Below are 23,199 nucleotides of genomic sequence, written 5' to 3'. Positions count from 1 at the left end.
CTGCCATTTATCCTAGGCGGATACCACACATGCACGAAAACAGGAACATAATTGGAGACATTTGATTAACCCCATAAATTTTTTTTTTCAAATGATTTCTTACAATTTTAGTTGTAAGAGATTTAAAATCAGGCATCGCCCCATTTATCTCTCAGTATTACCATGTTTTTAGAAAGGGTGGCGTTTGAATATGATTTTAGTTTGAATATGATTTTAGGGGATTTTCTTTCCCAATTTTATTTGAATCAAATTGTATGTAACTTTAACTAATACTAAAATAAAACTGTCAGAACCAAGTTCCAACTCAACTTTCTCCTCATTTTCATTTGCCACAAGACTAAAGACAGGTCTTGATTTATTTGTTGTTGCTGATATAACAGTAGATTTTATTTTTGATATCTCACATAAAGAGTTTTGTAACTATTATTAACTATCATTCTGAGGGAACCATCCAAAAAACAACACTGATTGAATGGGTGAACTTGGTACAGGAAGGAAAGGACAATGACAACAAAGTTTATTTGTTATCTCTCAATATCTAATAATTATAAGCCACTTAAAATAGAAATTTACTAAGGATGATAAGAGCGGATTATATTTTTGTCTTAATTTTGCTTGATCTATACCTAAGTCCCTGTACATAATCGTTATGTACATATAATACCCCAAGCTTATGAAACTCAAGCGTTATGGTACAATCCCATTAGTCTGTAATGATCCAATTAGAACAACCTCTTTAAAAGAGACTAGCAGCTTCGCCCCTATCCTCTAGGGGCTTTGCCCTAAGAGGTTTGATCAAACTAATTTTTCGTATTTAAGATTTAAAAGAAAAATCTTTATGGGGGGGGAATTTTTTTTTGGAGGAGGTGGGGGTTAGTTGACCCCACTAATTTAATTTTATTTTAAAATTTTTTTTATTTTTATTGGGGGGGGGGGTATTTTTCATTTTTTGGGGGGGTTGTGGGGGTCCCACCCCCCAAGAAATAGTTATAAACCTTCCCAGAAGCTACCATGTAAAGGAGAACCTGATCAGTTCAGCGGTTAGTGAGATCCTTCGCTACAAACAAATAGACAGACAGACATCGTTCTGCTTTGTATTTTAGATTTAACTAGTTAGATAATCTTTTGTTATTTTTTCTAATTCTTAGTTTATATATCCGTATAAATGAAAACAATGTCAAAAGATTACCAGGATGTGGGGGGGGGGAGGTAATATAATACCATATTTACCTATAAGTGGGAAACTTCAATTTCCTATTAAGCGGCCTTTAACCCCTGCAAAAAAAAATTCTGTAAACCACCCAAAAAAAATAGACCCTTTGCACCATAATTAGGAGGCATTAAATTTTTCAAATTAAGTTAATTTTAGACATTAAATCCCCCTCTCCCCCTCACAAAAAGCCAACTGCCGCCATTGAAATTTCTTTTTTGCGATTTTTTTATAAATGTTAGATATAGGTAAATATTTTTCTGAAATAATTGTTCTTCTTAGCTTTAAGAAACAGCAATTTAAAATTCTTATGTAAAACCTAAAACAAATATTGTTAAATAAAAGGGCGAAAGAAGTTAAATGTGACTTTGCCTCACTTTTAGTCAGAAATTTTTTATTAAACAAAGAAGATGCACACTTTTTTTCAGCCCTGTGTTAGGATCTGAGCTAGATAACAAAAGGGGGAGGGGTTGAACTTTGTATCTGTAAGGATTATAGGTGAAAACTTATAACTTGGTAGTGTCTTTACATACATTAGTGAAACCAATCCTTCTATCCCCTAGATAATAGAGGCGCAGCTGCTAGTGGTTAGATTCAATATTAATAATCATTCCATGGAGGGTAAAAAACAAGTTAGATAGAAATTGATAGTGTTTTACAGTACGCCTTTTTCTCACCAGGCTCAAGCTATTTTTAAAAGTGAAGCCTTTCTATAATTAGGGTATGAACGTCTGTACATAACAGTTGGCTCTTTTTGTTAATTCATGCTTTCTAATAAATTTCAAACTTTTGAACAATGATTCCTGTAACAATTATGTAGGTTTAAGAAAGCGTAGCAATTATATAGTTGTTACCAAAAAAATCCTATATCCAATTAAAACTATTTTCACATTTTACAGCAACTTTATTTGTATGAAATAAACATTTATCTCATTTTTGTAAGATTGATTCCTAGGAAATTAAGGTACAATATTTAAAATGAAGCATTTCTATCCCAGAAATGATCTATTCCAGTATTAATTCTATTTTGCAACAAATAGATTTACAATTTCTTATACTAGGTTGACATTAAGTTTTGAAACTCTACAAGTGTTTATCTTTTTTATCCTAACAGGTGATTTTAGAGCTTCGCATTAATAGATAATGTCATCCTTGTTGGCTTGGGGCATTCACTGTCTAACAACTGTGGTTTCAACACAGGAATAAATGGTATAAGACAATTGCCGATTAATTGATGTACATCCCTAATGATGATACACAATATTACCCCTTCTGTAGATTACAATTATTGGTTGCTACGTTTAAACACTCATTTAATGAACCAACCAATCTGAATTCATTAAGTCCCCAAAGTTTTTGAGCCAAAGAATAAAAAAACAGTCTTATAAAACTTTGGGGACTATTGTGATAAACAGTTCAATGTCCCCTCCCTCCCTGGTTTGAACCTGTTGTGAGTGTGTGTAGCTTGTGTGTCTAATTCCTGTCTCTGTTTGTATGTTGCGTGCGCAAGTGTATTTGTGTGTGTGTTTGAACCGTGTGTGTGAGATTCTTTCTGTCTGTGTGTGTGTTTGAGTCTGTGTGTGTGCGCGAGCCATGTGTGTATGTGTGACTGTGTGTGTTTAGATTGTGCATGTGATCCTTTTGGGGAGTGATTTTGTGTGTATGCAGGCAGGGATTTAAAGGGATAAGACAATGGCCGATAAATTAAAGTACATCCCAAATGATGATACCCAATATTACACCTACTGTAGAACAATTATTATTTAAAAGGTTTTGACACTCTACTTTATAAACCAATCAATCAAAATTTAACAATAGTCGCCAAAGTTGTTGACCCAAAGAATAAGAAAACAGTTTTATAAATTTTTGGGTACTAGTGTAATAAGCAGCCCATTGTCCCCTCTCTCTTTGGTATGCAGGAGTGTCTGCTTGTGCTCGTACTGTACAACATTTTGTATAGTATATTTTTAAAAGCAAAGCTTTTCTATAATTAGGGTCGGTCCCTTTCGTCCGTAACAGATAGCTATATAGCTTTTTCGTTAATTTAGGCATGTTAGAATTGTCCTATCTAGGGGTACCCGAGGCACTAGTCGCTGGAAGGAAAAAGCAGTTTTTTGAAACAGGCTCTCTGAGATTATTACAGATTCTGATATATACATATATATACTAATGAAAAATGCAAAAAACGAAATCAAAAGCGTTCCTTCTTGGGAGAAAATCCGAGAAAAAGATTTTAGCTATTTTTAACCTAAATTTCACATTTGAAAGCCTGCAAAAAAATATACAGGCATTTTAAACATGTCACTGCTCAGCACCTAGAAGTGGTAGAAAAAAACTACGCATACCATTGCAAAGCTTATAACCTCTAGTTTTCATATTGTTATATAACGTTTTTGTACTATTATTAGTTTTTGAGCTCTCCTCTGAAGAGTTTTATGTTTTTGCTTATACTAAAATTTGATATCAAAGCTGCCTAATCTGATAACACATCTATTAATATATATATGAATCAGTTATTAAAACACCAAGTAATTTTTTCTGGCTATTTAGTTTAAATTTTGGGTACTTTTAATTTTAGCTTATTTAAAAATTGTATTTAAAATGTGAACAGTTTTTAGTAAATGCCAATTTTAAAAAAGTTTTTATGACCAAAATTAGAACATTGCTAGTGCTGAGCAACACATTTTTAAGAATAATTGTGCTATTATTTTTATTAATTTTGATTTAATGAATGTCATTCTTAAATAAATTAATCAAATAATAATCATATGACTTCTAGGAGCTAAGCAATAAGATTTTTAAAAGGTTAACAAGTATCAAACTTAAAATTCAAGAGAAAACTGCATTTTTAAAACTTGTGTATACTTCAGAGGATAGCCCAAAAACTAATAATAGTACAAAAATAATATTACCAATATGAAAACTAGAGGTTATAAGCTTTTCAATGGTATGCGTAGCATTTTTCTACCACTACTAGGTGCTGAGCAATGACATGTTTAAAATGCCTGTATATTTTTTGCAGGCTTGCCAATGTAAATTTTAGGTTAAAATAGCTAAAAATCTTTTTCCCGGATTTTCTCCCAAGAAGGAACGCTTTTGATTTCATTTTTACATTTTTCAATAGTCTATATATGTATGGTGCATTATTTGCCAAATGTACCACTTTTCTGCACTACATCTCCAATTTTGTTAATACTCTATATTTTGGTTCGTTGGGTGATTCAAGGAGGCTGGATGGCCAAAAAAAGTTTCAGAGTCCCTGGATGTCTAGATATCTAGCTATCTATGAAGGTTGGTAACAAAAATTAAAAAAACACCCATTTTTTCACAATTTTAAAAATAAATTTTTCCTCAATCTTACATCCAACCTATACATTTTATACACCAAAATGACACCCTGTGCATGTTTTAAAAAATTGATAGTTTTTGCCCATTTTTGGGGGGAAGGAGTCGTTTTAGGGCTCTAGACTATTTCTTCACCACAGTCGGAATTTTTGACGTCTTTTGCCGTTCCTGAGGTTCTAATGGGCATTTTTGGTAAGAAGACATTGATTTATCAAGATAACTGTAGAATACTTTTATTTAGGCATTTTAATTTACTTAATTTCATGTAAAGTAAAATTTTTTGTGCATCTAACCGTTTTTCGTCGAGATGGATTTCAATTGTTAAAACAAGAAAATGAAGTGAATATAATATAAATAATTGCTATAACATAAGTAAAAAAAGAAACATAAATCATGTGCATTCAAAATTACTTTTGACAAAAATCGGTTGGATATACAAAAAATTTTACATGAAATTTAGTAAATTAAAATGCCTAAATAAAAGTACTTCACAGTTATCTTGATAAATCAACGTCTTCTTACCAAAAATGCCCATTAGAACCTCGGGAACAACAAAAGACGTCAAAAATTCCGCCTTTGGCGGTGAATAACGGCAAAACGGTTCGGTTTTTGCGGTTTTTGCATAAATAACAAATAATGTGTCATGAAAAGTTCTACAAAAATGAAGAAATAGTCTAGGGCCCTAAAACGACTCCTTCCCCCAAAAAATGGGCAAAAACCATCATTTTTTAAAAACATGCACAGGGTGTCCCAAAAGTGTAAAAATTTGAAAAATAGGCAAATATTATTGTTATAAGTCAAAATCTGCATCTATATGACAGTTTTAAGTAACTTGAAAATAGAAAAAAAATACAGGGTGTCCAAAAAATAGGAAAATATTGATCTGATCAGAAAACACTATGGCCAAACATACTAAGACACATATTAGAGTAATTTGAAAAAAATAGCCAATTTGGACCAAGTTTTAGCACTACAGACGCAAAAATCACATTTACAGGGTGTCCCAAAGTGAAATTTGACAACCTTTTAGTCCCGGGTGGTCCAAACCTTTATATACCACATATGCCCACAGATAAAACACAGGATTTAAGCAAAAAAAAATGAGTGCGAGGAGGGGGGGATTTGAATTTTTAAAATTCAGATCTAAAAAGAAAAAGTAAATTTTTTTCTGGGGTGGGGGATAAGAAGCTACCCTCTAATGGAAAACAATAGCTGTTCAGCGGTAAGAGGGATCCTTCACAGACATTGTGTTACTTTATTATAAGGATTATAGTATTAGCTATTATTCTTAGTTATTAGTAATTGCGCCCCAAGGGGACTCCAGGGGCACTCTAGATGGAGGAGGTTGAATAGTTATTTCATTAAAAAAAAGTGGGGGGGAAATAATTTTTTGTGGGTGGTAGCAGATAACCAATTTTTAGTCTGGAAAAAATATTAAAAACTCTAAGTTTTTATAATTGATTTTTGTAATGGGAGGCAAATTGGTTTTTTTTGGGACAACCTCCATAATTTTACGTTAGGTTTGCAGGTACATAAAAAAGTAAGACAATAGCAGATAGATTGTGTAACATTCCCAATTACACAAAAGTGGTTGAAACGTTTGGAAGCTCAACTAATTTAACCATTCAAATAGAATTCAATAAAAGTACCTGTTAAGCCATCTTTGAAAATGTTATCATAAAACGTTGCTGACTAGTGTAATAATAAACAGCCTAATTTCAGTGGCGTGCAAAGCCCTTTTTCTAGGGGGGGGGGCATTTTGAACATTTTGCAAAATCATGTATCCTCCTATCAATGTCTAACTTTTTCTACACTAGTTTAAAAAAATATTGATCATAATTTGGAATTTCCAAATATGGTAAGATTAATTGATTAATAAGTTTGTGAAGTGCCAAAAAAATTTTGGGTTATTCTTGATCTTTTGGAAAAAGTTAGACAGTTTTTTTTGGAGAAAGGAGGGGGCAAATGGGGCATTTTTTGCACCTAGGTGGGGCAAAAAGGGGCATTTTTCAACATTTGGGGGGGGGGGGGGCAGGGGGGGCGTTGGCTAGGGGGGGGGGGGGGCAATGGGGCGCTTTTAGGCGCTAGGGGGGGGGGCGATTGCCCCAAGTGCCCCCTTTGGTTCGCACGCCATTTATAATAATATTAATATTTTTATCTGTTTATTGTTGCTCAAGGATTTACCAAAAAAAATTATAGGTCTCTAGCTGTAATAGAAGCCACGATATTCATGATATATGTCTGTAGTAAAAGCCGGACAAAAATCGGTCATAAAGTCGGTCAGGGAGCGGTCAAACGGTCATAACAACACTTTTCTCAGAAGGTCATTGATATCTAAGTATTCACCAAAAAAAAATTAGGTTTCTACCTTATACACAAAAGTCATTATGTAGAAATTAAGATTTATTTAGAATTCTTTCTAAATTTTGTGCCACCTAACCGACTTTGACCGGACACCACGACCGACACAGACCAGATATCCTTATAAGATCAACTCTTGCTGACGTATAATTACTAAACTTAAAAAGTCATGAAGTCACAACTCTCTATCTTACCTACAAAAAAAATGGCATTGAAAAAACTAGAGGGGGGGTCAATATGACCCCCCCCCCCCCCGATCTGTAAGGGTTAAAAGATAAGACAACATTTTTAACACAAAATAACTCAAATTATAAACAAAAATTTGAAATGTATATTTTATTTTAACAAGTACACATATGGACTTAGTCAGAGAGGGTGTTGGCAATGGGCTGTTTATTGCACTAGTCCCCAATGTTTTCTTATTCGCTGTCTTAACAAATTTAGGGACTTTAGTGAATGTTGATTTGTTGGGTCATTTAGTTTCGTGTTCAACCTTTTTAACCACTAATTTTAAACTACAGAAGGGGTAATTTTTTTATGATTATTGGGGATGTACACCAATTTATCGGCCATTGTCCTATCCCTTTAGATCCCTGACTTCTAATGTATTTGGAGATTAAACAACAAAAAATATGGATTTCAATATCCATTTCATAAGTAGCGAATCATAGATAGGAATACGGATAAGGAGATTTAAAGAGTTTTTTTTAAATCCAAAATATACACATAATGGGGGAAAAATAAAATAAAAATATATAGCTTGGTAACTGCAAGTATAACTTTATTAGAGTACATACATGAAAATCTGGTGCAATATCCAAGTAATAGTATAGCAAATATTACAGTTAATATAATTGTATGTATTATTGTTTTATTTTTAGTATTGAAGCTACTCTAAATATTTGCCCAGCTGCTATTAGAAATAGACAGCTGAATTTTGTTATAAATTATAAAATAAAGTATCTTCTTAAAAAATCGGTCGGTCTGTCAGTCTATCAGCATTTATTAGGGATAGACTTTCCAGTATGGCTTCAAAACTGATTCATATCCGCAGGAATAGAACAGGTTCTCTATGCTGAAAAATTATGTATTGTATTATAGACAAGTTTCCACGATTATTAAAATAAAAATCTTAAAATTAATACCAGTTTTGTTAGGCAGCGCCTTCAGCATCTTGGGGCTAAAAACACTGGTATATATTATATAATTTTTACCTTTTTTATCCGCGGAAAGCTGTCTTTATTACAATGCGATAAAAAAAACTATTCCAGTATGGCTTCAACACTTATTTTTATCCTCAGGAATAGAACAGGTTCTCTATGCTGAAAAATTATGTATCGTAATATAGACAATTTTCCACGAACATTAAAATAAAAATCTTAAAATTAATACCTATTAGTTTTGTTAGGCCGCGCCTTTGGCATTTCGGGGCAAAAATACTGGTATTAATGTTATAATTTGAAGACGAAGAAAGTCTCTCAAAAAAACAGCATGTTACGTCACAAAAACGAGAGATTATCCATCTCTTTTTTAGGGGTTTTCATTCCCACTCTTCCTCTCCTCATCCCTCATTTTTATGACAATGAGGGACTTTCTTCGTCCTCGTCTTCTTATAATTTTTTACTTTTAATATACTCGAAATGCTGTCTATAATACGATGAGATAAATAACTATTCAAGTATGGCTTTAAACTCAATTATTTTTTATCGTATTATATTATAGACAATTTTCCACAAAAATTAATGTAAAATCATAAAATTAGTACCAGTTTTGTTAGACAGCGCCTTCGAACTTTCGAGGCTAACAAAACATGTTTTAATTTTATAATTTTTACTTTTAATATTAGCGGAAAGCTGTCTATAATAATATGCGTAAAAATAACTATTCCAGTATGGCTTCAAAACCGATTCATATGCATCATATCATATTATAGACAATTTTCCCCAAATAAGAAAATAAAAATCATAACAATGCCAGTTTTGATGGCAACAAGTGGCCCATATAATATAAAGTTTTTATTTGTATGCTTCGCAAATTAAAAGTAATGGATGATGTCATTCTTGTTACAATATAATCTCATCCAAGATGAGTTTTTAAAAGCTCTTTTATATATTTTTATTTATGATTTAAGCTGAGAAATGCCGCAAAAAAAACCATTTCGCGGCATTTCGTAGCATCTTTCCTATTTCTAGCACCTGTGGGGGGCTCTAACCCTGCGGGGCCAATTGCCTGATCCTGCGGGGCAATCACCTACCCCAACTTAACCTAAAATAACCTCTCAAAAGCTACTGTGAAAATACAATGCATCACCCAATATGAGGTGTTGCCACGAAAGTGACTCTACCCGTACATTTTTCTTTTAAAGTTGCCAATTAAGAATCATCAAAATAAGTACATTTTTCTTTAAAATGCATTTATTTTGATTCTAAGTTGGCAACTTCGAATGCAAAAATAGCGTGAAATTAATTTTTTCCGCGGCATTTCTCGTCTAAAAACACAAACAAACATAGATAAAAAACTATTGAAAACCCGTCTCTGGTGTTTTCTATCTAAGGTATGTTATTATTTCCACATAATATAACATGTAGCACAGTTAGCTTTATGTCAAAATAACAGGATGTCTATGCGTCTATAAGTATGTCTGTTTCTACCAAAGGATCAAACTCAAACTAAAATTTAATTGGGGGGTGGGGTTCGACTTTCTTCTCCCCACTATTAGTCTCTAGAGAACTCTGCCGCTTATATAATGATGAGGTCTCTAGAGGCGTCCTATATAAAGTAACACGATGTTTGGGGATTAATTTTTTCCAATGTTTTTTTCTCTTGGGAGGGTGACGCTACTTTTACAGGATCTATGTAAAGGAGAACCATATCGGTCCAGTGGTTAGCAAGATCCATTGGTACACAAGAGACACAGACAGAAAGACGTACTGTTACTTTAATATAAGAATTATCCTGGTCTATTCATTTAATAATTTGTTACTTGTGGGGAATTGAAGACTCACTCCATAAACTATACAGGGATCTAAAGGGATAAGACAATGACCGATGAATCTATATCCCCAATGATGATACACTAAATTACCCCATCTATGAATTATAATTAATTTTTGAAACACCCAACTTAATGAACCAACCAATAAAAAATCAACAAAAGTCTCCAAAATTATTAAGCCAACAAATAAGAAAGCATTATTATAGAACTCCGGGGACTAGTGTAATAAATATTCCATTGTCCCCTCCCTCCCTGGTATAAAGTATTTAGGGATAAGTAAATTGCCAATGAAACATAATTTAATCACACTCCAAATATGTTCAAGCTATGATTATAACTATTCTATTACTCACGGCTTTGCCCCTAGAGGCCTCTAATAATATCAGTACAGCGGCTAGCAAGATCGATTGAAACACACACACACAGAAGACAAAAAACCATCGTTTTACTTTTTTATAAGAATGTATTTTTTAACGAAAACGCTTATCGTGCCATATAAAAAATGCCATCATACAATACAAATGACCAACGAAAGGCCAGTATAACTATATTTTGAAAAAATTGGTCAATTATAATTTATACTGGCCTAACTGCGACCTTAACTAGACACGTAGCGCATCCACTCGTCGTCGGGAAGGTCATAGGTTCGAATCTCGGCACGACCCTGCGTCATAACTAAAGATGTTAAAAAATGGTTGTTAAGTCAGATGCGCGACATAAATAGTTAGAGTAAAGGGAATGCTTTGGCCCAAAACAGGCGCATCTCATTACCATGCACAGTTAGGACTTCTCAGACAAAGGTCGAGCAATCAAAGGGTTGGTTGGTGTTGGTTCAAAGGTGACGTGGAGAGGACTTGTAGCCGAAGCGTCACCATCACCCCCCCCCCCCCCCGCTGTTATCATTGGTCATTTGTATTGTATGACGTAGTTTATTATTAGGCACTATAAGCTGTTTCTTTATTAATTATAAATTTCCCTATCTGTATGTCCCTGGAATTATAATGTTTACTTTTAGAGATAAGCGGAAAAATATTTAACACAAAAACTTAAATTTTAAGGCAAAATTAAAAATGCATATTTTAACTTTAAAGAGTACGATTGTGTCCATAAAGAACAGGGATCTAAAGGGATAAGACAATGGCCGAGAAACTGATGTACATCCATCGTCTTCAGACATTAAAAATTAGTGGTTGAAAGTTGAAACGTTGGAACACTAAACTTAATGAATTTTAAATTTTATGAGAAAAACGTTATTATAACTGTGGGGATTAGTGTAATTAATAGCCCATTGTCCCATCTCTCTCTGATAATTAGGGCAGTAAGCTATTAATGAATAAGCGGCTAGGGGTCGCTGCGGATGGCAATGGCTAAGGATGGTCGCAGCTGTTGCCGGCTGTGGATGGCAGTTTAATGCGGCGCGGGTGCAGGTTTATCCCCTAAAATATTGGGATGAAATTTTATAATTAAGGGGGTGGGGGGGGGGGTTAAGCCCCTAAAAACCCACATTAATACAAGTTGTTTTTGCGACTCAGGTCCTATTGACTTGATTTAAGGGATCTAAAAGGATAAGACAATGACCGATTGATATACATTAGATAAACAAACCAATTAATATTCATTATAATTCCCCAAAATTGTCTAGCCAATTAATAAGAAAACATTATTTTGGGGACGAGAAGCTACATTGTTAAAGTGAACCATATCGGTTAGCGAGATACTTCAGTACAAACAGACACACAGACAGTACAAAAAGACATCTTGTTAGTTTTATATTTTTTCAAATTAGAAATATTAATTTTATTTTGAAAAATCGTCCAAAATTTTTTGAAAAATCTTTGAATTTTATTTTAAAATAATTTTGATATCTTTAAATATAAAAGTTTATTTTGTAATCAAATAATTTGTTTCACTGAATAATTTATTAGATATTTCTTGGGTAGCTTGGTTATCTTTACATTTTAAAATAGGTAAAATATTATTAAACAAGGATGACAACATCCATAAAAGCGAAGCTCAAAAATGAAAGGACTTCTAGAGTGTCAGGACTTGTAGAGTATCAATAAGTAATATTTGTTGCAAAACTGATTAAATACGCAATACTGTTTAAGGACATACTGAAGTTTTTAGGACTTGATTATAGAAATGCTTCGCTTATAACATTGTACCTTGTTGTAACAAGAAGGATATTTAAAAAAATCAGATTAATTTAACACACAAAAATTTGTTGTCAAAAAAGTAAAAAAAATCTGCTTGTTTGAAATGTACGCACGGTTTCTGGTAACGATTATAGAGTTATTACACTTTTTAAGTCGTACTGTTATGGGAATCAGCATGCAAAGTTTGAAATCGAGAGAACAATTCTAATTTGCTTAAATCAACAAAAAGAGCCAACTGTTACGGACAGACCTACCCTAATTATAGAAATACTTCGCTTTTAAAAATAGACGTCTGCTTTAAAGTACCTATTCAAGCATTTAAAACCTTCTTCCCAAATAGGGGATTGTGGCTGGGTTTTCGTCTGTTTGTTTATTACAAGGTTAGAGCACCGTGGGCAATGGGCATAGACCATGCAGGGTTAGTGCCTCGCTATATCGTAATAAGGCACATTATAATAAGTATTAACCACAACTAGGCTGAAGATGCAGTTTATTGCAAGGAGGGAGGGAACATTGGGCTGTTTATTACACTTGTCCCCAAAGTTTTAAAATAACGTATTTTTTTTATTTTTTGCTTAACAACTTGAGGACTTTTAATGAATTTTTTATTAATTGGCTCATTAAGTTGAGTGTCCAAACATTTCAACCAATGAATGTAATCATCAACATATTTGACAATTTTGTGTGTAATCATTGGGGATGTACATTAATTTATCGGCAATTGTCTTATCCCTTTAGAACCCTGTGTTTATAGTGCCTAAAAAAATATGACGTCATACAATACAAATGACCAATAATTGGCTGATAAACAGACAAATGACCAATGGCAGACCAATATAAATTTTAATTGACCAGTGGTAGGCCAGTATTTTTTTTCTAGGGAGGGACATTTCACTAGTATCCAAAATTTTTAATTAACATCCTATAAAAAATATAAAACTGTTGGGGTGGGGTCAAAGACAACCTGCATCACTATACCCATAGAGGCCTCTAGGGGCGTAGCCCTTATTATCTTATAAAGAAAGACTTAAAATAATCTTAGAAATGTTATTACAACACTCCTCTAATTGTAAAAGTATGCATATTAAACTATATAAAAACATAAAACAAGGATGACAATACCCATAAAAGAAAAGCTCTGAAACAGTTGGACAAACCAACATTAACACTTGTAGATTCTAGAGTATCAGAACGAAAAAAAATGAGAATATAAAAGTATAAAAGTTGAAACAAAATTGATGAAAAACTGCTTAAATACAGGATAATGCTTACCGACATATTTACATTTTTAGGACTTGATTATAGAGATACTTTGCTTTCAACATTTTCTTTGTTGTCATAGGAATCCGTATTCTAAAAGTTAGATCAATTGAATTATAATATTTTGAATATTTGAAATCAACCTGCGGACAGTCTGGTAACGATTATTTACTTTCTAAATCGTTCCTAACTACTACAGGAATCACCATGAAAAGTTTGAAATCAATAGGACAATTCTAACATGCCAAAACAAGAAGAGCTAACCGACTGAACCCTAATTATAGAAAAGCTTTGATTTAAAAAAATGAGAATATGAAAATAAAAACAACTCTATAGTGCAAACAACTTTATTCAAAAAAATATAAAATACAAAGAACAATTAATAATTCCTAAATTACTAATTGTGGCCAAATCATTATCCTTAAACATTATATCAATCAATTCCGGGTCAGTAAAGCATGCCTGTGGTAATATCCAGAGCTGGATCTTTAAATCATTTTAGTGGTGAGCCAGATCGGGGTGAGCCAACTTTCCACCAATGAGAGCACAGCATTTTATGAAATGTTGCGCTGTGATTGGCTGAAATTCGGCTCAACCTGATCTGGCTCACCACTAAAATGATTTAAAGATACAGCTCAGTTGTTTTTCCAAAAATACAACTAGTTGAATTAATTACAAAATTTTAATATCTTTTTATGGAAAATATGAAGTTTCTAAACCAATACGATTTTTTGGTGGTTTGTGACAGCGCCTTCTAAGGGGCATTTTGTCATATTTTCACAGAAGCTTTTGATAGGTTATTAAGTTTGGGTAAATGATTGCGTCGTAGGGGCTAGAAATAGGAGAAAAGCTGTGAAAAAAATGATAAAACACCCCTTAAGAGGTGATGTCACAACATTACCTGACTTTGTTTTAAACAAGTGAAAAACTTTATAAAATATTTAAAGGAAAAATTATTTTATGACTGAAATATCTGAATATCCTACAGGCTTGCTTTGTACAAAAATCAAATCATAATATTGGTAATAAGTATTCAAATCTATCTTTTAAACTATGATTATTGTGAAATTTAAAAAAAATATATTTCATCCATTTAATAGATATAAAAGTTGATTTGGATACTAATTACTAAATATAACATTTACATACTAAACATTATAATTAATAGTTATATCAATTTAAAGTTTTGGGAATAGTCCCTTTTGTGGTAACGCCCCTTAAGGGGCGATTCGTTGTATTTTTAAAATGGCTTTAACAGGTTATTTTATGTTAGGTTATATTGGTGATTGCCACACAGGGTTAGGCAATTGGCCCCGCAAGGGCCAGAAATAGGAGAAAACCTACTGTGAAAAATATGAAGAATCGCCCCTTAAGGTGTAATGCCATGAAACTACACCCAAAATTTTCAACATTTGTATTAAAGTTAATGTCCTTTTGTTAAATTATAGGTCTATTAATTAAAAAAAAATCATTTCAGAAAAATTTAAAATTTCATTGATTATTCTTTTAAAATTCTTTTAATGAAAAGGAAGACAAAAAAACAATTTAATTGGCTGTATGTTAGTTTGCTCTTGATATCATATTAAATATTTCTAGTATGGTTTTAAACATTTCATTGTTGAAGATAAAATTGAATTATGTTAAATTATCAGGGCCAAGATATAGTAATTAATCATTCTAATTTAAATTTGGACAATTTCTAAAAGTAAATTTTTGAAACTTGAAAAGGGAAGACAAAACATTTTTTAATTGGCTGTATGTTAGTTTGACAAAAATGACAACATTTTTCACATTAAATATTTCTAGTATGCTGTTATAGATAATTGAGAAAAAAAATTATGTTGAATTATCAGGGCCATGATATAGTAATTAATTATTTGAATTTGGACAATTTCTAGAAGCACTTTTTCAAATTATTGTTACAGGATTTTATTTCTAAACTTGATGTTTAAAATAAATTCTCATTCGATTAAAAAAATAATTTGAAAGTTAAAGTTTTATAAATAATTTGTAACAAATACATAAAATAACTTTTTAGCAACATTTAAATGAAAGCCTTTTTTGTTATCTTTCTATAGCATATCATCATACACAATAATCATACAATATAAAACATAGAAATAAGCAAATAACTAGAATGACAATAATTAAGAAATGCCAAGCTCAAAAAATACATAAATAATATAATATGCAAGTCTATTCATATTGTTAGCCCTAATAGCTGTAGAACAAAATGGTGGGATGAAATTCATGTTTTTATATATGTTTCTGTGGACTATTACTGCAAACCATAAAATTTTTGGGGTATAGTCCCTTCCGTGGCAATGCCTCTTAAGGGGCGTTTCGTTGTATTTTCACAGTAGCTTTTCCCCTATTTCTAGCCTCTGTGGAGGCTCTAACCCTATAAATAAATAACCTATAAAAACTAATGTGAAAATACAATGAAACCCCCCTTAAGAGGCGTTGCCACAAAAGAGACTATACCCAATTTTTTATAAACTTTAGTTAAGAAATAGTTTTATCTATTTTTTACTTTACAAAAATATTATATTTTAAAGCAATGCTGTATACTGTCATAACACTTAAAGTCAAAATAAAAGCAGACAAAATTTAAATTCAATTACATGTACAAAGTAGAAACAAAATCTGTTTTTCTTTTTTTTTGCAAATCCAAAACAAAGAGATATTTAAAGAAAACTTGGGACATTTAGATGATGCTAAGCTTTATTGAACACACCTTGCAGGTTACAAAAAATTTTATCCCATGTACAATTGCTTAATTTGCTGGTTAAAAAATTGTTCAATTGCATTTGTAATGAACACTAAACCTGAAGATATTTTTTTATGAAACAAAAATAAATTTTAAAAAATTAATAAGCTTGAATGAAGATAGAAAAAACTCAAATTCTTACTGAATAAAAATACAAATAAATTTTTAACTAATATCATATTGCTAGTGGCCTCCCCCCTTCAGTTATTGGGGCAGTTTCCAACCCTCCCCCCTTTTTATTATAAGAATAAACATATTACTTTTATTGAATGAAGCCCAACTCTTTAATAGCTTAATAGTCTAAAACCTTCCCTGTAGAATTTCAAATTAAAAAAAATGTTTTACAATCAATTTTTGAGATCTTACACAACATACAAAAAAAAAACTTTCAGAAAAGGATTTATCCTGTTCATAAAATTCTAGATTTAGATTATTGTACCTTGAGCCTGAAAAATAATTTATGAAAGATAAAGCTAGTGGTAGTAACATGCATCTATATTTGATTTTCTATCTTATTATAAGAATTTTCAAATTGAATGTTAGAATGTTTTTCAACTTATCATTAATAGATTTTTACATTTTGAAGCTACTCATATTGATGTAAAGTTTTTAAAAATGTTTTTACAAAAAAAACTAAGAAATGAGTAAAAATTTTACAGGCCCAAGAGTTTAAACAATAAACTATACAATAATTCAATATAAGAAATTAAACAAAAGGATAATAAGCACACTACATATCATAAAATATTGAAATATTTGTCTCTTGCTAAAATATATTTATTTAAATTTTAATAAATATTGCTACTTTTAGTAATGCTTTTAAAAATCTCTTTAAATAAATAGAAAAGGTTATTTTTTAATTATCTTTCTTTGTCATTTGAAAATCATTTTTGATTTTTAATATCTTTGATTATATTAGCAACACAGACAAACAAAGTAATTTTTAATTAATCAATTAAATAAAGAAAGTGTTAAGTAATTCATTTATATCTAGATTTTGAATGGTTATCAGTATTTTTAGAATAACTAAATCTGGACAAAATCTCTTAATTTGCAAGTAAAGCATCTTAATCCCCCCTCACTTTATTCATGAAAACTATGATCAAAATGGCTATTGTATGTCAGATATGACTTTCAAAAAAAGAATAGAATATTAAAAGGGTTTTGTGCTTTGGCTGAGGTTAAAGGTTGCTTTACTGGAAATATATAAGATAAGACACAGGGCAGAAGTAATAAACTTTCAATTTAGTAAAAAAAAAGGTTAAAAATTAAGTTGGACAAGATAATGTCAAAAGATAAAAGAAGAATTTAATAATTTTGAATTTGAATTTACTGTGTATGCTAAAATACCTATTTTTATATATCCATCCAACTTCCAAAATCAATCAAATACCTGAAAGTAAAATATTTACTAAATCATGAAAAACAGATTTGATTCAGATTTTTAAGTTGTATAAAAAAAATATTCTGAGATAAAAAATAATTTTCTTCATTTAATTATAGATCTATCTACAAATATTGAGTTTATAATATCATAAAGTTATAAAGTTATGTAGAAGGCACAGCTGAGAAATAGAGACTTACTTTAAATGAAGTATTTTTTCAACACACACTGCTCTCATGAGTTGGTTCAACAATAGCCTAAACAAAACAAAATCTCTAAAAATCTTTTTTAACATTTCAAAATTTATATATTTGTGTTGTTGTAAACAAATATCTTTTTTATTTAATAGTTTTGTAATCTGTTCATAAATCATATTGAAACGGTAAAAATAGAATTCCGAAATTATGATTGGGAGTTATTATTCAGAAATTGCATGCATGTTGTGGAATATTGGAAACTGTGATATGTTAACACTGACCGTAGTTGAAGGAAAAGTAGCTTTGATATTCTTGAAATTATACGAACCTGAGTTGTCATAATTTGCATTGGGATTTCTTCAACTACAACAATCAAGTCTTCTCCCTGAATAAAAGTTTACTCTTATTTTCCATAATTTTAACCAGGTGACTTTTTCATTGGCCTTTTATTGACCTAAATAAACAATTTCTAACATTTGTTACAAAAAAATAAAATTTAAAGCTTGAGGAATGTTACAGTTTTTTTATGTACAATTTTATTTGTGTAAAGAATTTTTTTCTCTGAATAACTGGTAAGTAAATATATCATTCAAAAGCCTTAAGTCAACAGAAAGATAAATCTTACCTCTTTTTCATTGTCAAGATCAGCAGAGATCCTTTCATGACTTGAAATCATTTCTCTGGAACTTGGAATAATTTCATCTTCTTCACTCTAAAGTAAGAAATAGAATTAATATTTGTATTAAGATAGGTTTTGTTGGAGAGTGGGAGGGGAGAGTAAAAAACATTACCAAACTGTTTTTTTCTGTTTCATTTTATGTTTGTTAAAGATAGAGAGCTCTAGAGTAATAACTTTTTGAATTGGATTATTATACACATTTTAATGAGAATTTTAATATCACCATCCTGGCTGGGTCATTCAGGTACAAAGCAAAAAAATATGACTTTTTAAAGACGTTTCCTAATAATTTTATTTTTAAATAAAGGGTTTATTTACTTTTTTCAACAATTTCTCATTTTCATCCATGTTTTCAGTTTGTTCTGGTCCTGACTTCAAGTCATCCATGGGTTGGGTTCCATCAACTTTGGAATGAATAAACTTGAAATTGTCAAACTCCTTCTCTACTTCTTCAAGGGGTCTTCCATACAAAGTATTTTCCAGAGTTATTCCTATTTAGAATATATTATCAGTATTTAAAAGTATTTATAATACAAAGTAGAATGATGTCTATCCGTCTATCTGTCTATGTTTGTACCAAAAGATCTTGCTAACCACTGAACCGATCAGGTTCTTCTTAACAGAGTAGCTTCTCATAGGTCCCAGGAAGGTTTATAACTATTTTGTGAAAGAGTACCTCAGCCTTCACAAGATAAATAGCCCCTGTAACCCCCCCCTCCGTTCCCCCCCCCAAAAAAAAATTTTTAAATTTTTTTTTTTAAATCTAAATTTAAAACAAATGTGTTGTTAATTCAACTTCCCCCTTCAAGTGCCCCTAGAGGCCTCAAAGGGGCAAAGCCGCTAGTTTTTTAATGTAGGATTTTAGAAAGAAGTAATCTGTTAGACAAAAGTATTTAAAATTTAAAATGATTTTCTGCAAAGCACTAAGTAGATTAACTAACCTCTCCCATCCCCCTCCCACTATCATAACAAGGATGACAACATCCATAAAAGCGAAGCACTGAAACGGTAGGACAAACGAACATTAACAATTATATAGTGTGAGAACTGAATAATCAGAATAAAAATATATAAGAATCGAAGCAAAATTGTAGACAAATTTGATGAAATACTGCTTGAAACAGGATAATGTTTATGGACATACTTACTTTTAGGACTTGATTATAGAGTTGCTTCGCTTATAACATTATACTTTGTTGTCCCAGGAATCAATATAACAAAAATCAGATCAATTGGATGATTAGATCACATGGAAATTTGATGTTAAAAAAGAAAAAAAATCAACATGTTTAAAATGGACGTACGGACATTCTGGTAACCATTATAGAGTTGCTACGCTTTCTAAATCGTAACTAACTACTAAAGGAATCACCATGCAAAGTTTAAAATCGATAGGACAATTCTAACATGCCTAAATTAAGGAATAAAAGCTAACTATCTCGGACGGACGTACGGACGGACCGACCCTAATTATAGAAAAGCTTCGCTTAAAAAAAAATATTATAACACTTTCCAATCTGATCTAACCTGAGTAATCTTCAAATTCAGGCATTCTACATCCTGATATTGTAATTTTCTGCATTCTGTCATAACAAACTAGTCTTGACAGGAATGAGAACTCACACTTGTCTTCAGTTTTTACAGGCCCATTAATTTCATGCCAGACATGCAATTTTGAATAGTACAAAACCTAAACATTTTCAATTACTTATTGTCACAATATTTATCATATTAACTATTGGTAATGATTTTAAAAAATATGAGATTATGAACTAATTTTATGAAATGTTCATATTATTTATACTTTGTTGGTTTAAACCTTTTTAACTCTTTGATCCTTTTTATTACTTTTTAATCTAGTAGATAACTCATTATTAACTTCTCAGAAAGGTTTTTAAAAATCTAAGGGAAAAATTTATGAATGATAATGAATCTAAGGGAAAATTGTATTATTGATAATAAATCAATGCAAGTTTTTGTATACATGTTTTACCTCTATCAAGACAACAACAATCCAGGACAGATTAACAAAGATGGCTGCTGAGGTGAAGGAGCTGTGGTTGAATTCATCTTGGGGTGGAAACAAGGTAGGTGCAATGAAAGGTAACACTGTCAGAGTAAAGTTTTCTATGAATATCAACATATAGAAAAAGCTGGTTGATAAAAATTTGTATTTTGGAAGATGTAGTGTGGATGAGTTGTAATGAATATCTACTTGAAGGAAACTTGAACATAAGCAGCTGATGATAATCTTAATCTTCCTCTTATGTGTTTTTACTTGGTTCTGTAGCCATTCCAGAGTCCAAATATTCTGTCTGTTCATTGTTGTCTCTTTCATATCTTTTCTTCGTGACTCAAATATAACTTTTACTGTGATTAAACATAGAAAGTGAAATAACAGGAAACAAGTATATTTGTACCAGCCAGGAACAGTCATAAGCATCAAATTTTGTATGACTAATATTCTAGCAACAACCTGCAACATAACACTGGGGAATAGTAGAACAAGTAGCTTCATTTTTTTCAATAATCCAAGTCCTGGCTTTTCAAGTTTCTTCATGGCATGACCTAAACTTAGCATGACCACAGTGAATAATATCTTTCCAAGAGAAGTTTCCACATCTGAGTTTGATTCATAGCTTCCAAAACTAATAATACTCCACACTCCATTGAGGCCAGCAGAGAATAGATCTGTCCATGATTTCTGAGAGATGCAACCAAATATTGGAAGGAGAACCCAAAGTTGGATGGTCAGTTGAATTATATTTTCAAATGACGTCTCCAACACCTTCACCATATTCCATAAGATTTCTGTCTTGAATTTAGTCTGGATTGTCCTAGTTGGAGTGGTTGTTAATTCATTTTCAAGTTGATAGGACATCAGTAGAAATATAGGCCATAGAAGTTTTGCCAGATATTTCAGGATGTAGAGGAAAGCAGTAATTAACCTGGTTGTTTTTCTATCAAAATATAATATTATATAGGAATTAACCTTTGCAATAAGGTTGTCAACATGAGTGGTGGGAACTAAAACCATTCCAATAGCATACATTATTCCATTCAGAATCAAAATGGAGAGAGTCAACCAAGAAGCAATATCATATTCCTTAGTTAAATCCATAGAACCAACAGAGTTGTTACACCATAATTCCATATCTTCCTTTGAATTTGAAGAATTGTAGTCTTTAAAGGCCATATACAACTGGAAATCTGAAAAGAGGTCCCACAAATAGGGCAAGATTGAGACAAGCATTGTCTGAAAGATAACTGAAAACACAATCTTCATAATCTCAAAACAGCTTTTCTCAGAGGTGTCATTCTGTCCATCTTTGTTTGAGCAACATGACAATTTTTCTTTGACTGCTTCAATTGTGTTATTACATTTACCAGTGGATTCTCCTCTTATTTTGTCAACTAGTTCCAGCTTTAAGGGATCATCTTGAGTATTTTCTCTGAGACACTGAAGGACTGATTCAGTGTCTTGGCCATGAAGAATTTTTTCACACTCAAGCATATCTAATGCTAATTTTTTATTCTTATTAAGAATAGCTACATTTAAACAGGATATTCTCATTCCATCAAGGTCTTCATGTGTATGAAATATTTGGAATACATCTTGAAATGTGAGCCCAATTTCATCTCTTTTCTGTTGAATTATCCCAATCAATTCTTGTAAAAATTGTTGGTTATACTTGGCACATGCTTGGATGTGTTGAACAATAAATGAAATAATTTGTGTTTTCTCTGCAGGATTTCTTCTTAGTATCTTCATTATATCTTCCTCTGTAAGGTTCTTTGTATAATTTCCTAAGAAAAATAATATTAAAGAGATCATGAAACAATTTTTCAAAATGCATTTTTAATCACCTTTTCCTATGTTTTAAGTTATTATTTTCAAAGAATTATGCCTTTAAATTCCATTAATTTCATTTAATTTAAAGTTCAATTTCACAGGATTTTGATGCTAAAACCTTTGCACTAAAAAGACTTAGGGAAAATAAGCAACAAAATTGATACACTACAATAATGTAATTGTAATAATTGTAATAATTTGTAAAATTTGTTTTTAAACTTGGTTTGAAAATAAATATAAATATAAGTATGATGACTAAAGAAACATGTTTTAAAAGCAAAATTTAAAAGTAATATTATGCAACAATACAAACTATATTTTTTTTCAACCATAAATTGAGTGATTTTAGTTAGAAATGTCTCTTCTTTCATCTCAAACATTCTTTCATCACACACACTCACAACCGCCCCCACAACACCCCACTCCCCCCCACAGGCCCACACATTACACCAAACTTAACACACTCACTCCTATATAGAGTTAGGCTTTTAGTTTTAAGATCAAAATTAAGTCTTTTAACCCTTACAGCTAGGGCCCCAATTTCCACCTTAATTGGGGTGGAGGGGTCATATTGATCCCCCCTCTATCTCAGCTCCTGTTACAGTTAGAGACATACAATTTTTTTCTGATGGTTCATGTGTATTTTTAGAGAAAATTACTTTTTCTAGTCATAGCAGTCAGACCGCTCTTTAGCCGCTTTTTAGCAGTCAGCCGATAAATATTAAAACAGCCGTAGAGCGGCCAATTTTAAAGCTAGGATCACCAAATTTTAGGACGAACTTTTTTTTTATAAAAAAATAACTTTTTCTGACCATCGCCGAAAAACGGCGGTTACGTCGGTAAAAAGGCGGTTGGCGGCGCCAATTAATATTTTTATCTGTTTCTGATCACAATAAAAGACTACATAAAAATTTGGTTGGTCTAGAGCTGTTTTGAAATTAGGCAGCTGGCAGCTTAAAAACAGCAAAATTACAGGTAGGAAATAGAAA

The 23,199-nt window shown here is 31.6% G+C and overlaps 1 protein-coding gene across 1 annotated transcript; it reads right to left on the bottom strand.

The window, feature by feature from the left end:
* Nucleotides 1-17,693: 17,693 nt before the first annotated feature.
* On the bottom strand, nucleotides 17,694-21,303 carry LOC145307351 (uncharacterized). Its single transcript, XM_080149732.1, has 6 exons — nucleotides 20,351-21,303; nucleotides 19,885-20,047; nucleotides 18,676-18,848; nucleotides 18,304-18,390; nucleotides 18,007-18,063; nucleotides 17,694-17,738 (listed from the first exon to the last, which is right to left on the bottom strand). Exons 1-6 carry the CDS (start codon nucleotides 21,236-21,238, stop codon nucleotides 17,700-17,702), a joined length of 1,407 nt encoding a protein of 468 aa, XP_080005858.1. The 5' UTR covers nucleotides 21,239-21,303; the 3' UTR covers nucleotides 17,694-17,699.
* Nucleotides 21,304-23,199: the final 1,896 nt, after the last annotated feature.

This window comes from Acartia tonsa, chromosome 15 (assembly GCF_053477335.1).
Source record: "Acartia tonsa isolate MP-2025a chromosome 15, ASM5347733v1, whole genome shotgun sequence".
In the NCBI taxonomy this organism is placed as follows: Eukaryota; Metazoa; Arthropoda; class Copepoda; order Calanoida; family Acartiidae; genus Acartia; species Acartia tonsa.
The sequence above is the reverse complement of the archived record's forward strand: the minus strand, read 5'-3'. Positions and strand labels throughout refer to the sequence as shown.